A 16704-nucleotide genomic window follows, 5' to 3' on the forward strand; every position below is an offset into this window, starting at 1 on the left:
TGAAGACAGGCATTGCGCAACACGTTCTGAACGCGACCCCGGAAACTCTTCGATCAGTTGTAGAACACGCTTTTTTTCGATTTCAACTTGCTGTAGAAAACGGTGGACAGCGTACTGAACATCTTTTGCGCCAGTCGCACGGAAATTAATAATTAGATTCGATTTTGAGTGATGCTCTTTATGGTTTTTTGGCCTCAGGACAATTAAAAACCGATTTCCCCATCCGATGTGATATGACCTTGCCGTCATCTATTGCTACAGCGAACGCCATCTATTGCTACATTTTGTAACTATTTACTTTTCTTCTGTCATAAGTTTTTCCCCTGCTGCGATAATACTCCGTTGCAATTTGACGTAATTCTGACAAGTGGTGTTATTTCTACAGCGGTTTGAACGTTTAACTTAAATTATAATCACTCTGTATTTCAGCCAGCAAGTGGGTATATTACAGCATGAAAAAGCAGTTGTTGCAGACCTGAGACGCAGAGGAGTCCAGATGTTGTGCAACTTTTGGGTCTACGCTAACAAACCTTGCACTTTGTTTTTTTTTATAAGTTGTGTATTTTGGATTTATTTGAAGTTAGCATTGGCCTCATGCTTTATCATGACACTGCACTTACTGTAATTAATGAAATTCACATAAATTTATTGGTTTTTTAATACCATGGCATGTAGCACATATACATTGTCACTTTAGCGGTGGTGGTAGCAAGGAAACCGAGAGACGATTAAGATTAAGATTTCATCTGGCAATACCTGCCAATATTTCGTGTGAGACACCACGGTGACCTTCCATTGTGTAAGGGAATTGGAACGATGGAAGAATAAAAATATTCGAGTACTCTCATGAGGAAGTGGTTTTATTTGCATTGTTAGAGTAGCAGGAAGACGGCCATCACTAGACGAAAACAGCAGGGGCGGCGTGGTACGCGGCAGCGACTGCAGGGGCAGCGGCGACAACGGGGGCGGCGGCGGCCACGGCGAGTCCGTTGAAGTTCTGCGCGATGTACTGCGAGCTGTGCGCCGTCACGACGGCCGGCGCGGGGGCGGCGTAGGCCACGGGGGCGGCCGCCACCAGGGGGGCGGAGTAGGCCAGGGGGGCCAGGCCCGCCTTGGGGGCGGCGCTCACGCAGCAGGCGGCCAAAGCCAGCACCAGGGCAATCTGTAAGACAGAAAAAGTGTTGAGTTACCATTGTCTTCTGAGTCTGATAACATACTGAAGTAATCCGTCTATAGAACACGTAACAGATAGTTGCAAGAGCTAGTAAAGTAGTGACCTCACACCCTGTAACAACTAATGTCCATGGAATGAAGTTGTTGGCTGACACGAGCTCTTGGCGTCTGGAGCCATGTCATACATTGTAGTGTAAGACTGGCACTTCTAATTAACATGTTCTAATTAAGCGTGTTCTATAAAATGTTCTAACGACTAGTATCGGCATACAGGCTGATTCAGATGTCGCTACCGATTCGTTTTATGCAACTTGCACTATGTTTCCATGAGGAACAGTATCCAGACGGGAAACAGCCGTGTAATTCGTATAAGTTTCCTCTCGGAACTTTGGGCGACTGTTAGAAATCGGGATCATACTCAAAAAACCGGAAGTGAGGATTGGCCATGAATAATGGTTCAAATGGCTCTGAGCACTATGGGACTTGACAACTGTGGTCATCAGTCCCCTAGATCTTAGAACTACTTAAACCTAACTAACCTAAGGATATCACACACATCCATGCCCGAGGCAGGATTCGAACCTGCGTCCGTAGCAGTCGCGCGGTTCCGGACTGAGCGCCTAGAGCCGCTCGGCCACCACGGCCGGCGGCCATGAGTAACACAGTATTTTTGGCGCAAGACATACCTGACTTCTGCCATACGTATCTAAATGTTTCCAACCTTCCTTCCTGTTATCACCAGTGTAGTTATATAGGTTTTGGATTCCTGTGTAAGTTTATTCCATTTGTAGCATTTAATTGGAAACGCCGACTAACAGGAGACATCAATAATGGAAGCATGGATGTAACAACTTCTCTGTATATGACCCCTGAATTATTTATGAATGATTAAGTATTATAATCTGAATGAACTTTCAGAGACATCCAGAACCGGTATGCATACGCTGCTTGTTACACAAAGAGAGGCTGGAGACATTTCTATCAGTACACTTTGGTCTAAAAATACCGCGCACCTCGTGGCCAAGCCTCGCTTGTGTTTTTTACAGTATGGTTCCGTTTGCTAACAGCCGTTCAAAGCTCTGAGAGGGAACTTATATCGATTACATGGGTGTCGCCAGTCTGGATACCGTTGCTGATACAGAAGAAACGCCATGAAATGTACCACATGCTTGGGCATGTAAATGATTGGCATTTCAGTGCAACCATACCCAATGGGTAGGAGTAACGTTATCTAAATTTTGTATGTAGGGAAAGACTCCGCAGTAAATGCTTCCTTCAGAAATCGTATCTGAATGTTGGTTGCTTGTTGCAAGATTGTGTTATGCCCCTTGTAAGCAGGAGAAGCGTGTATCAGCATGTATGTGTATCAGCAGGTAGTGGAAACTAATAACTGCAGGATCGTGGTCTCTCGAGACGGAGGTTTATCCTTGTGTGGTGCTGCTGCTTACGTAGCTGGGATCCCCCAGCTGTCATGCGAGAAACGAATCAGTGGGGTCAGGAGATCATACTTAAAGCCACGTAGAATCTCTGTAGTGCAGCGGTCCTAAAGCCTAAGAGGACAGCCGTATTATTCACTTGGACGTGCCGCTTAGTGAAGCCAAGTCACGTGCATTGAGTTGGGCAATGGGCCTGTTTGCTGGCAGAAACGAGCCCTGCAAACAGTGCGACGAAGGATGGAGCACCACAGACTGTCAGTACCACGACGCCACTGCAGAGAGATGGTGCAACCATCGACAAAGATGGGCACAAGAGTTGCACGACGTGGTATTTTTAGGCCAGTCCCGGTTCTGTGTACAGCAACATCATGGATGAATCCATGTGTAAAGAATGAACTCTACCAGATGGCATTCGTCACTGTGGTACAAGCCCAGTATCTGATGTAACGGCATATCATCTTCTGTTCGCTTTGCATGCCGTCTGTACTGCTGTTGCTACATTTCTGACCTCGTGCTTTGTGGTTCTTGAAGTTTTCCCGGCGTACTGAATATTTTATGAGGTTCTGATATTGCAGCCGGATCTTGTTGACTTGTTGCCCCAATATTTCGTCCGACAACCGTCCAGCCATTTCAGGTGAGTGTCCGGCACTGGAGATTGCTAGTTCACGGTGTTGGCTTGGAGCGAAAATTTGGCGCGGAAACGCATGAGCATTGGTGGCTGTCAGAAAAGCGTCCTTTATCGAAATACGCGTCGTTGCAAATACTGTTCCATCTGTGGCACGGAGGCGTAAATAGGCTCTCCACTAACGCATTAGAGTATCTGCCAAGTTACATTGGCGCCCGGTAATTACAGCACATGCAGTACCTCTGTGACCCGGTGTGCATGGAATGACGTAAGTGCATCCGTCATCGAAGCTCAGCTCAGACGGATGTGGAACGTTGTTACAGGTAGAGGTGACGGCTTTGTGTATTATTTTTTAAACCATCTATACTCACAAATAGCATAAAATTTCATTATCCATCCTTCTTAATGTACAGTATATGAACAATATTGACCCTTCGCTCTTTGCTATCCTTCCTAATTTCATGTCTGTCTGTCGATATATTAGGTAGCCTGTACAAGATGCTACGTTTTCAGTGAATGTGTTTACACTTTCAAATTACACTTCATCTCTCTCTTAGGTAAACTAAAATTGGTTCTGGAATGGAAGTACATATTCCGCATGATCATGGAGTTACCGAAACGAAAAGAGTGTAAATTTGTGTTTACGTCCTTGCACCGTCCTCATGCTCGGTGGAGTAACTAGTTAGGCGTTTGGCAGCTTAATGTTGGCATTGTTAATACGTGTGTCGTACTTTCTCGGTTGGTGGCTGCGAGAGAACGTTAGGGAGCATGTGGTATTGTACAACGATTGTTCTTCGGTCGTACTTATTGCTAAATACGCTCAATAAGGCAACGGCAGACAGTTTGTTTGAAGTAATAAGTTGTTCGTCATCCATCCTACCATGAAACACGCCTACAGTACCCTACAGATGTAGGCTGAAGTTTTCTGTAGCGCTGGAATCTGTAAAATTTCTTGTCTTATGAGAAAAATCGTTCACGTTTAATATCGCGTGTGATGTAACGCACCCACAGGCGATTCTATGCTGTGTGATTTTGGCTTTTGCCCAAACAGTTCACGATACTTTGCGACCTTTCCCAAATACAACATCGTGCAGTACAAAAGTAGATAAAATGTGTGTAGAAGAACTTAGTCACTTACAACATACTCACACCACACAACATCTTCTCATCGTTGTGGGTAGATGTGGATTGCATGACAGCTATAATACAGGTGTTGTGAATCAAAGACCAAACATTGAAGTACACGTCACGCCGAAATAAGAGTTTGAACTAAATGGACCAAATTTAATAATAGTCGTTGAAATTCACGGTTACGATATTGACCTACCAATCAGCGACTGCGTGTCTGCGGAAGAGGTCTACTTAACAGGCTGCCAACACTACGTTTGTCAGTAATCTTCTGGAGTACTGCTGCCCGGTATGAGATCTGCACCAGAGGACATCGCAAAAGTTCAATGAAGGGTAGCACTTTTTGTACTTTCGCGAAACAGGGGAGAAAGTGCCATGGATATGATACGTGAATTACAGGGAGGGGTCAGTAAAACAAAGGCGATTTTAGTTGCCGCAAGATTTTCTTACTAAATTCCAATCACCAGTTTTCTCCTTCGAGTGCGAAAATATTTTGTTGGCGGTCACCTACATCGGGCCACATGATGGCAATATTAAAATTAGAGAAATCAGAACTCTCACGGAAAAATTTAAGGGTTCGATTTTTCCCACGCCCTGTTAGACTGGAACAGTAGAAAATTGCTTGAAGGTAGTTCTCTGGATCCTCTGCGTGCCACTTAGGCCTAAGTGTGCATTGCAGAGTAATCATGTACTTAGGGATGTAGATGTGTATTACGTATTCAAATGCATTTAAAAAAGGTGCAATGAAAGTGAGTTCTCAGAATTCATCTGTTAATCATGCATATGCAAATTTTTTGTGGAACAACTAAAAAAGACGTTGATGTATTATGGTTTCTAGAACACAACAATCCAACACCATGCAGATAAGTACTTTCCAATATCTTACATTGTATCTGCCAAATATTCAGTCCAACTAACGAATTAGTTTCGTACAAATGGGCTCGAAATAACGTTGTTGTTTACGTTGATCACCAGTAGTAATCGCTTCTAAATCAATTTTGCATTATTACATATATTTTTCTGTGCTTCCATCACACCTAAACTGACTATTCATTTGCTACTGTTTAATACCATAAACTTGGCGCTATATGTGAATGAATGTAGACTACCCGAATCGTTGGTCTAGATATTGTCTGGTAGAGTATCCAGAATGTAAGCATAACTATTTTTAATTGTCGTTTGATATGAAGCATAACTTTTACACATCATAATAGAAATTTGTCTAGTCTTGCACAAATATTTCATCCCTCATGTCCTCCACGTAGGCTTACTGTGCATTAATATGCCTGACGCTTTCTCGTTGCTATTGTCTCGCTGGACTGCACTGGCTATGTCAATAGCGTTGCACTGTCTGAATAGAGTTCTCCACGTGACTGCTTCTCCTGACATCCCAGTAAGTATTAACAGCTGCATTTCGAAAGTGGGTTCACTTTCTTGTAATTGAAACCGCCTTCTTCTGCACAAACTACTTGAAATACACAGTTACCAGCCCACCTAATAAAACTGAACATAAAACATTCTTTGTGATAACTTGAAAACAATTACATTATTAACCGAGGTAAAAGAAGTAATGCTTCTAATTCTTCGCAATATCGAGCAGCATATTTATGACTCAAAAACTGTTAATTCATATTTAGTTGTGAATTGTTAGTTGACAGAAGGATCTGTAGCAGATCTGAATCCAATCTGAGATTCACCGATGACCCAGTTAACACTTGGTGCACAATATCTTGCCAAAGGAGAAGACAGGAAGACGAAATGATATTGACGGGCATTATAAGATTTTACTTGTGCTGCCATTACCAGCTGGAACTCTACTACTGTGACCTTAATTGCGTGGATGCATCAGTAGACGGTGAACATGAAAACTGATCCATTTCAAAATCAAAGCACGAATGTATGGATAGAATCTCTCACCCCGACGACGTGTAGAAACTTCATATTATTTCCTTTCAAGTACGTACTCGTTGTGCAGAAACTTATGTTTAGCTTCCACTTGACCTCCGAAATAAGATGTCTGCAAACTGTGATATTGCAGAAGCTATAAAAGCAAATAAAGGAATAATGTTTTCTATACAGCTTTTAAAACAGGCGTCTAGATTGATCTTTCTGTAGATACCACGCAGTCATTCAATTCTTTATTCTGAGCGATTTATCGTCAATGGAAAATCATGAAAAATTGTATGGCTGTTCTTTCGGATATGTCCGAAGGTGGTGGTGGCGAGAAAGGAAAGGAAAGAGAAGGTGTTACTGAAGCCAGCTGCCACGGGATATTAAGCGGAATCAGCGGCGACGGGTGAAAATGTATACCACACTGCGATTCGAAGCTGGGATATCCTGCTTAGTAGGCATGTGCGTTAACCACTGCTTCATCTGGAACACAGTGTTATCACAACTGCGCGGACCGCCTCCGCAGTCCTGACGCCCGATCCACATTCCCACCGAGCGTCACCTATCTGCAGTCACAGATTTTCACCTCCATGCACTCTACTCTGAGATTCCCGCAGGAGGTCGGACGTACTTGTGCATCCCCACTGAGGAGATGGGTCCGTTGCCCATCTAGGCAAATCAGTTATCTGAACGGATGGTGTCTGTTCTTTTGCACAAGTCTGCTGACCAGATTACCTGGTTTGCTAGTAAAAGGTGGCCTTCTGGGGATGCTGACTATTGACGTCAGTGGTCAACAGGCCCAGAACGGTCACCTCTGGTTAGCAAACCAGGTAATCTGGTCAGCAGACGTTAAATGTCTGAGGCGTTAAGGCATCTGTGACGTCATCTTTCAACAAGGCAATATAAGACATTCCTTGATACAGAATGTGTGGACTGTTGGGCTAAATAGAACGTCATCTACATCTCTCACGGCAACATGAAGTAACTGTTTGCAATACAATAGCACTCCAACAATCGCCAGTTGAACGATTAAAGCAATCTGGTACAGATTTGAAGCTGCATGGAATGACGTACCAGAATGTGTTGTTAAAGCTCAGTTCGACTCGATACCCCATTGCTTTAAAGGCATTATTGCTGCCATAAGGTGACGAACTATGAGAGGCTCACATGATAAGTGACGTCAGACGAAAGGCAGTGGGGCGCCTCCGCGCCTTCTATCCTTTGTTTAACCCTCGGTCATTGCTGCATCCGTGCCACGATATTACGATCCACCTAACTCTGTTCAGACCGGTGTCAGAATAAGCGGTCGTTGTGTGGAGAAGAGCCGCTGACACTTGCATCATAGAGCTGCAGACGGTCAGGACCGGGCTCTTAAGCTCGCACTGCGCCTCTTCAGGCTATATTCAAGTCGTCTGCTGCAAGAAGAGACAGGCATCCCATTGTTGCGGAACAGATTTCGACACACTGCTCGCCTCATCTAGGAACTGGGCCAGCCTGTCCGCGTTGCCGAGTGGTTCTAGGCGCTTCAGTCTGGAACCGCGCGACCGCTACGGTCGCAGGTTTGAATGCTGCCTCGGGCATGGATGTGTGTGACGTCCTTAGGTTAGTTAGGTTTAAGTAGTCCTAAGTTCTAGGGGACTGATGACCTCCGATGTTAAGTCCCATAGTGCTGGGAGGCATTTGAACCATTTGAACTGGGCCACCAACTGCACCGCAGGCCGACAACACAACGGCCGGAGCTGATGCAAGAATAATTTTCTTGGAAGCAGCCTCAGGACAATTCAGTATTACATCACCTGACGTCACGCCTGCTCAGAGAATTTTCTCCGTAGCAACTTGAGAACAAAAGCATTTCCACATTAACTGAGGTTAATCCAGCAAGTCAGGTAACCATAAACCACATCAAGAGGTTCAGCAGGAATAACATTTTGAAGTTTAACCTGCACATATGCCGAGCAAGGAATGCTCGCCAGATAAGCGACTAGGTGACAATTCTGAGTACTAAATTTCGCATCCTACTTATTATCCTCCCCCCACCCCTCCCCAAATACCTGAAAATTCAATCAAGTATGCTTCCTACAACACACCCAAAACGAAACAGCAATAGAAGTAGGGAGTGGAACTCTGGTGACGCAGCCGGCCGCGTGGCCGAGCGGTACTAGGCGCTTCAGTCTGGAACCACACGGCTGCTACGGTCGCTGGTTCGAATCTTGCCTCGGGCATGGATGTGTGTGATGTCCTTAGGTTAGTTAGGTTCAAGTACGTAGTTCTAAGTTGTAGGGGACTGATGACCTCAGAAGTTAAGTCCCTTAGTGCTCAGAGACATTTGAACAATTTTTTTCTGTTGGCGTAACTCCAGAACAAGCGAAATTGATTTCATGTGCCTGAAGGGCTATGTTAAGAAGTTTCAGGGATGGGAAAACAAACAAATGGCGAATACTATACAAGCAATCTGTACGAACTGAAATAAAGTAATATTAGGTCTATTTCTATAGTTTTTCCTCGAAATTAGAGGCTTTATTGTGAAGAACATACAAAAATTTACGATTCAAAGCACTGGCTATCATTGGCCACTACTTCCTACCATCTTTGACAGCATACGAAACCCGCGGCGCAAGAACTGGGTATCTTTTGAGGACATATATGAATCGTACCAATGTCGTACTTTTACATATGACTGGAAGTGCTGGTCAGTCACCATGTGTACCATTTGTCGTAAAACGTGGTAGTTAGAGGGAGAAATTTCTAGAGAATACGGCGGGTGATGTAGGACTTCGCGTTCCAAACTTTCCAAGTATTTTTGACAGGATTTTCCATAGAGTTCTGAAATGCACCAGTTGCTTTCTATAACGACCTCTGTGATTATTTTCGTAGGTTTCAGTAACTTCTGAAACCTCCTCTCTTCCACCACCATGTCGATCTTCGACGTCAATATCACCGTTTTTGAAACATTCGAACCATTCTGTGCACGTTCTTTCACTAATCGCTGCGTGATATAGGTCTTCCCCAGCGTTTTATGAATCTCAGCTACAGATTTATTAATATTAAAGCAGAAAATTAAAACTTCCCATATGGTGAGAACTGGGCTCGATAAATTGACACATTCAGTCAAGAATAACATTAAGACGCATTGGCGAATCGATTAATATTTTGATGGCGTTGTGTTTGCAAAAGCATTAATGTATGACACTTAAGACCTATCATCTGCACCACCACATGCCGCTATTGCCATCTATTGCAAAGAACGGGGATAAAATTTTAGACGTAATGTGTGAAAAAAATCTGGAGAATGCATGTGGTTGAAAGATAATTCAGAGATCTGATGATCATATAGTTGGACCGTCACCTATATTCACTACCTTTGGCACCCTTGGAGTACATCAAACGTGTTATAATATCTGTGCCGAAGAGACTTTGCCTAGTGAACATATTGACATTTTGTAGACGTTTTTGAACGTGACGTTAACGATGTACTGCATTTACAGGAAAAAAGTGAACAAAGAAGGTTGGTTTAATAGAAGACTTAGTCGAAATACATGTCCATTTGTGCTTATAAGATAGTGCTTTACGGCCATGCCCAGAGATGTCCACCTTGCCTCGTACCTGCAGCTATAGATTACACACAGTCTTACCTTGATCATGTTGTTGGATGAGCTGCAGACATACACACCGGCTCGAGTGCCGAGCCGCCGTATATATAGGCAGCTGGGAGGCAGCTAGCCGAGCGCCTTGCGACAGACAATGGCCACGCAACAGCACAGGTGGAGTGCCGAAAGAGTTACGTGGAGCAGCGGTCACATCCTGCACAGTTGCTTACCACGTGGAATGTGACACGAGGTCAGATAACGTTGATAACAACGGAAGCTCCTTGACGCTTTTCGCGAATGATGTTATTCCGTACAGAGAAGTCGCAAAGCTAGAAAACTGTAGACAAATGCAGAAAGACCTGCAGACCGCCGGCCGGTGTGGCCGAGCGGTTCTAGGCACTTCAGTCGGGAACCGCGTGACTGCTACGGTCGTAGGTTCGAATCCTGCCTCGGGCATAGATGTGTGTGATGTCCTTAGATTAGTTCTAGGGGACTGATGACCTCAGATGTTAAGTCCCGTAGTACTTAGAGCTATTTTCAACCTGCAGAGGACCGACGCTTGGTGCAGTTGACCACAAAAAAAAAACAACTGAGGCGTGTTGTGATAAATAAGTTGGAAAAACTCTTATTCGTATAATAACACTAACTGCAGTGCCCCTGCTTTGCCAGGGATGTTTAATATCTGCAACACAAAATGACTGCCCTCTGGGTTGTTGATAGATATAGCGAACGTAAGCCGCGTGGGAAACTGAAATCGCTTTAAATCGAAGGGTGTATTGAAATCACTGGATGTCAACAGAATGAATACGTCTTCGCCTGCCGAATACCACATGATGGTGGTGGCCTCTACTAAGTTTGGCTATAGGTTCTTCACGGCCAGCCTTGTTGTTGCATATGTACTAACGCCAACTAGTCAATAAATAAGACTTTTCGTTCGCGTTCCTGTCAAATTTTACAGCTTTCGCTTGTTCCCCGATTTAATGATATCTGGTGGTATTATCTGCAAGACAGATATTGCCGCTCTAATTTATACTCTCGATGGGGATCGCAGTCATTTACCACGACATATGTCGTTTGTTTGGCATTTAATTTTTCATTAGTTCTCTTCATTGTTCCATCTGAATGTAGAAATTCATTAAAGTAAATGGATCGAGGGTGATTCGAAATGTTTGATAGCAACTTTTCTCCTTTATATATTTCAAATAAATCAGCCAAGAACTTTTGACTTAATACAGTTGTTTCATTTCAGATTACGTAATTTTATTCAGACAGAGACCTTTCTCCTGTTTTGAGGATACAGTGTCCAAACTTTCATGGAGATCGGAATGAAATTATAGATTGGTGTGAATTACAAACGATCAAACGGACACTTTTATTAATACACAGGGTGTATCTGAAATAAATGTAGAAAATGAGTGGTCTGGTAAAGCAGGTCATAAAAATCATATTTCACGTAGCATTTCATGTCCTCCTTTCTCAGTGTACTGCGCTAGATTCGTTGAACAGTGTCGCGCGCCGCCAGGAGGGTAGGCACACAACATGGCGTTCGAGCCGCCACGGTAGCATGCTCACGCTGTCCAACGGCTGTTTCCAAACCATCCAGTGCCAGATCCATGCACATTTAGTGCCGTGCACAGGTACGTAGGACAGACAGATTCACTTGAGGTAAGTTCTCGAAATGGCACATGAGCATTTATGGCCTACTTTGAAACTCGCTATTCATTTTGTAACAGGTGCGAAAGCCATACAGACGCGGTCGTCAACGGTCAGTGCTTATACCAGGACTTGAATAGGAGACGTTAGCTCTGCTGGAAAACACTCCCTCAACAAGCTTGCGGCGTGTTACAGGTGAAACGGGTGTAAGCCATTCCACAATTTGGCGCGTCTGGCATGAAGATGATTTGCACCCCTACCACCGTCAGAAAAATCACATCCTTGACCCAGACGATTTTTCATGTCGAACTGAATCCTGTCAGTGGGTTTTGCAAGGGTGTGCCATTCAACTGGACTTTCCGAACCATGCACTTTTTGTGTATGGGGTATCCTTTACACGAGGAGCTACGTTCAACAGCTCCAATAAACACGTGTGACCACTGGAAAATACACACGCTGCCTTTGTTCGTTGTCGTCAAGATCGCTTCCCAGTCAACATTTGCCCTGGCTTAGCTGGCGATAATCTTGTCGGTCCATACATGTTACCCCTCAGACTGAACGCAAACAGATGCTTGGTTTTTTACGAGAAACTCTGCCAGAGTTGTTGCTACATATTCTACACAACGTTAGACAGCGAATGTGGTACAAACACGATGGTGCGCCGGCGAATTTTGCACATGCAGTACACATGCATTTGGATGAACCCTTTGATGAGAACTGGATAGGGAGCGGTGGGATGGTGGCACGTTCCACTGACTTGATGCCCATTGATTTTCGATTTTTTTTCTTCTGGGCAACCTGAAATCTGTTGTCTATGAAACACTCATTGTGAGTGATTAATAGCTGGTAGCGAGCATTGTGGTACTCCATCGTCGTTGCACGGCTTGCATGCAAGCAGGAGGGCGTAATTTTGAGCACCTTTGTAAGGATTTTGAAATAAAGGTTACAAACCTTCACCCCGACTTCTCATTTATTTTGATGCGACAAATATACGAAGACGCTGCCCTGCATACCTGCTACCATTACGGCTCGTATGGCATGTTTGCATTCTTGGCAGTGTGTGACGCTTCTCAACGACACCTAGCGCCATACGCTAAAGTATGTGGACGTGGGTTGCTTTCTGAAATATGCTTGTTATGGCCCACTCTACCAGCCTTCTCATTTTCTACATTCATTTAAGATACTCCCTGTATAAAGATAGATCGACGGCTGTTGAATAGTCACCGCAAGCAGCCGCAGCCATTAATTACCTGGGCGTATTGGTAAGGAGTGATGTAAAATTGAACGACCTGAAAATGAACCATATGAAGGGCGGATGCCAGACTCAGATTCATTGAAAGATTGTTCAGCAACATAAGACCATCCATCAAGCAGCAAAATCACAAAACTCTCTTCCAAGCGATGTTTGAGTATTATACGTCAGTCAATGATCGTCACCAGATAGTTTTCTGAAGGAAATTGAGTAGTTTCGACAAGAATAACGAATTTCGTCACAGACGTGTTTCGTAGACCCGAAGCTATGGCGCAGATGCTTAACCAACCCAGAGTTGGTTGCGGGCTATGGGTCGCGGTGTGGTTTATTGTTAAAATTTCGAAAGGGTATGTTCCTAGCAGAATCCCTCAGTTTATTGTTTACTCTTACTTATGCCTTCCTAGGAGACCATGAAGTTATAAAGGAAGAGATTTAAGATAACATGGAGGCTCTGGGGCTTTCGTTATTCTCGTGCCCGATTCGCGACTGTAGAAAGATAAGGGGGGAAGTGACAGTAATACCCTCCACAACAGACCACGATGCGCTTTTCGAGTACATGCGTAGATGTAGGTTTTCCAAAGATTATGACTACTGTTGCTACTCTTATTTTACGAGGGCTAACCAATAACTTTAATTATCACCGAGAAGAAATACTCTTAAATATTAGTTTTTGTTTACACGTTACGTGCCCGCAGTCCTAATATGCATTGTAGTTCCAGAGACAGTGCCGTATCACTCGGCTAGAGGAACCAAGAGATTAAAATGTAGATCATCTGCAGCATTAGTGGCAGACCACCTCTGTGAAGTACTGTAATCGTAAAAGTGAGCACCCTAGTGCTCGCAGACCAGTGGAATCGGTAGTGGAAAAAGTGAAAATCAGTCATTGATAAAATTTCTACGTCTAGCACAATATTTTGAACTTATAGAAAGTCGTCGCCACTGGGTTGCGAGACTGCTCATAGCCATTCAAAAAGCTCTCTGAATGTAGGCAGCAGAAATATCACTGTTCTTTTGGCCTCTCCAGATGACGCCTTTAGCCGCCTAATCACCAGAAATTACTTTTGAGTATAGTGCTGGATAGTCATTGGTAAGAATAGACGTGCTGCAGTAAGTCTCCCCAGTTCATCCCACAAACACTCGATGGAATTGAAGGCGGTGGAACAGGCGGGCCAGTCCATTCGCCAAATTCGTCCCATTCCAGCAGTTTCTCCACGGACGCAGTTGAGTGCGGACGCGCATTGTCATGTATAAAAATACTCAGCCGCCGGTAGTACTCGTGCTCTGACGTTTCCAGTTGGGTATTGAGTTTGGAGTGAAAGGGACTAAAGTGTAAGGTTATCAACCCCTTCATCCCCCTAAGTGGCAAACCTGGAGTAGTTGTCAAAGGAAAGAGGTGAAAGACAATCATAGCCTAAATGTAACTAGCACAATAACAGACAGCCCAAAAAAAAGACAGCACTGACAAGTCGTTAAAAGATCATTCAAGGCAAGGCGTTAAAAGCAAGAAATGAAAAATAATAAAGACAATAAGGAGATGGAAATGAGAAAGCCAAGCTGGGCCACCAAGAGACCCCTTTAAAGAGGGCTGTCCCACTAACCGCTTAGTCGATCTACGGTCTATGAGGCCAAAATGAGCTGGCTTACAAGAATGAACAGCAACCATCTTTGCAGGCAAAACGTAATTCCAGGTCAGCCAAGTTGGTGTTGTATGCTAGGACAAGAGGTAGTATGTCAGGAAGATTAATGTGTGGCCTCACAGTAGCCACATTAGGGCAGGCTATGAGTAAGTGGGCTGACATTAGGAGGGATCTGCACTGGCAGTATGGGGGATCCCTCACATCTGAGACGTGGCCAAGAGTCAGCCAAGCATGGCCAATGCAGAGCCTACAGAGTGGATTCCCTGTGATAAGCATCTGTGGAACATTGCCACATGTCGTGGTCTCCTCAGTTGTTCTCAGTTCGTTGAGATCAGGGCAGACCAATCTGAGTTCCAGACTTCCAGCAATGAATGGCATATATGTGACTGAAAGTCCAGGTCTGGAACCCCCATTTTCAGAATCGACATTTTGGTGGCCATCTTGGCCAACCAGTCAGCTCGTTCATTCCCCGAAATCCCAACATGACATGGGACTGGCTGCCCAGCTTGAAGGAGGTCACAGACAAGATCCTGGCTGGCCGTAACAAGTAGCCCTGGTCTACAGCTTAAATGGTGCTGAGGGAGTTACAACAAATTAGGATAGTCTTGTTAGTTCAAAAAGGAACATGACTAACAGCTAATTTAATGGTCATCAATTCAGAAGTGAAGACACTACAGCCATCTGGCAGGGAGTGGAGGTCACTGAACCATGCATTTGTGTATGCAAAGCCTGTTCGTCTGTTGACTGCTGAGTCATTGGTCAACACTTCTGATTCTTGATACTTGTCCAGGGCAGCCAAGAACAAGTGGCCAAAAATTGTGGATTCAGCGGAATATTTCGGACTGAAGGAGATTTTGAGGCAAATCCGAGGTCGGAGTAGCAGAGGTGGTAGTGGAGGAAGTAGCAGTTGCGAACAAATACATTGGAGGCATGCAACAATTATAAACCCACTGATGTGTCGTTGCTGTCGGAGGCTGCGCTCCCTTCCAGGGCAAAGGACACGGTAGTTTGTAACTTCCCTGAACATCCAAACATGCGTAGCATAATAATGCAGTTGTTGTTAACCCCTGATAGGTAATGGAGGGACTCCAGCACCGACTAGTAGCCTATTCATAGGGCTAGTTCAGAAAGCGCCTGTCACAAGTCGGACTCCAAAATAATGAATGGTCCAGTATCTGCAATGCTGAAGATGATGCCGTTCCATATGCAACAGTCCCATAATCAAGGCAGGACTGAAACAGACCTTTATAGAGCCGCAAAAGGGTGGAACTACCACCACCCCAACTCGTGTTACAGAGTCAGCGAAGCATAGTGTGGTGTCGCCAGCACTTTCGCTTAAGTTTGCGAAGGTGGGGAATCCACTTCAGCTGGGAATCGAAGACTATTCCCAGAAAGCGGTGCTTCTCAACTACCAGAAGTTGTTGATCATCGAGGTAAAGCTCTGGGTGCGGGTGGGCAGTATGATGATGACAGAAGAGCATGACATGAATCTTGGAGGCTGAAAACCGAAACCCATGCTTGAGTGCCCAAGACTGCACCTTTTGTAAGGCATCCTTTAGGTAACGCTCAGCAACAATGTACTAGAGGAGCAAAAATAAAAGCAAAAATCGTAGATATATAAGGAGGGTGACACCGATGACCCTATAGCTGCCATTAGACGAATTATGGTCACCAGAAGGGGGTGGCACTCAGCACAGAGCGCTGAGGGACCCTATTCTCTTGGGTATGTGGGGTACTGACAGAAGCTATCACTGGAACTTGGAATGTATGGTGCAACAGAAGTTCTTGATAAAAGTCGGGAGTGGAAGCCAGGAACCCCACGTTTGTAATGCAGAAAGGATGTAGTTACTCCACATCATCTGCTAAGCTTTCTGTAGGTCGAAAAAGATAAAGATGAGGTGCGAAGGCCATCCAGGTGGAGGACTCTAAGTGAACCAAATTATCAGCAGTGGAGCAGTCTTTGCGAAAACCGCTCTGAGATGCAGCCAAAAGGCCCTGAGTCTCATGGAGCCAACGAAGCAGTTTGCTCGCCAGGTCCTCGAGCAACTTACAGACAGCGTCGGTAAGACTAATTGGGCTTAACTGTCCATCTCAAGAGGGTTATTACACGGTTTTAGTACCAGAACTACAGTGCTTTTCGCCATTGAGATGCGCCACGCCCTCACCTCAGATCTGTGTAAAGAGGGCAAAACTATGATGCTGGCAATCCCCTGAGAGAAGTCCCAGATCCTTGTAAAGAGGACAAGGATATGATGTGGACAGTCCACTGAAAGATTTTCAGCGTTTGGTTGTTGATGTAGTCAGACCCTGGGGCCACATCAGG

At 44.7% G+C, this 16704-nt stretch overlaps 1 protein-coding gene across 5 annotated transcripts in view; it reads right to left on the reverse strand.

Moving 5' to 3' along the window:
• Nucleotides 1-839: 839 nt before the first annotated feature.
• The window catches only part of LOC126355153 (cuticle protein 16.5-like), a 170560-nt gene continuing 154695 nt past the window's right edge, over nt 840-16704 (reverse strand). For 4 of the 5 annotated variants that reach the window (XM_050005356.1, XM_050005355.1, XM_050005353.1 and 1 more), the window contains exon 2: nt 840-1162. In XM_050005356.1, coding sequence (XP_049861313.1) covers nt 899-1162 — 264 coding nt within the window. In that variant the 3' untranslated portion in view covers nt 840-898. Of the gene's footprint in view, nt 1163-9884; nt 9909-16704 lie in introns of those variants that run through there. The other variant, XM_050005352.1, reaches the window with a different exon arrangement.

Source organism: Schistocerca gregaria, chromosome 3 (assembly GCF_023897955.1).
Source record: "Schistocerca gregaria isolate iqSchGreg1 chromosome 3, iqSchGreg1.2, whole genome shotgun sequence".
NCBI classification, from domain to species: Eukaryota; Metazoa; Arthropoda; class Insecta; order Orthoptera; family Acrididae; genus Schistocerca; species Schistocerca gregaria.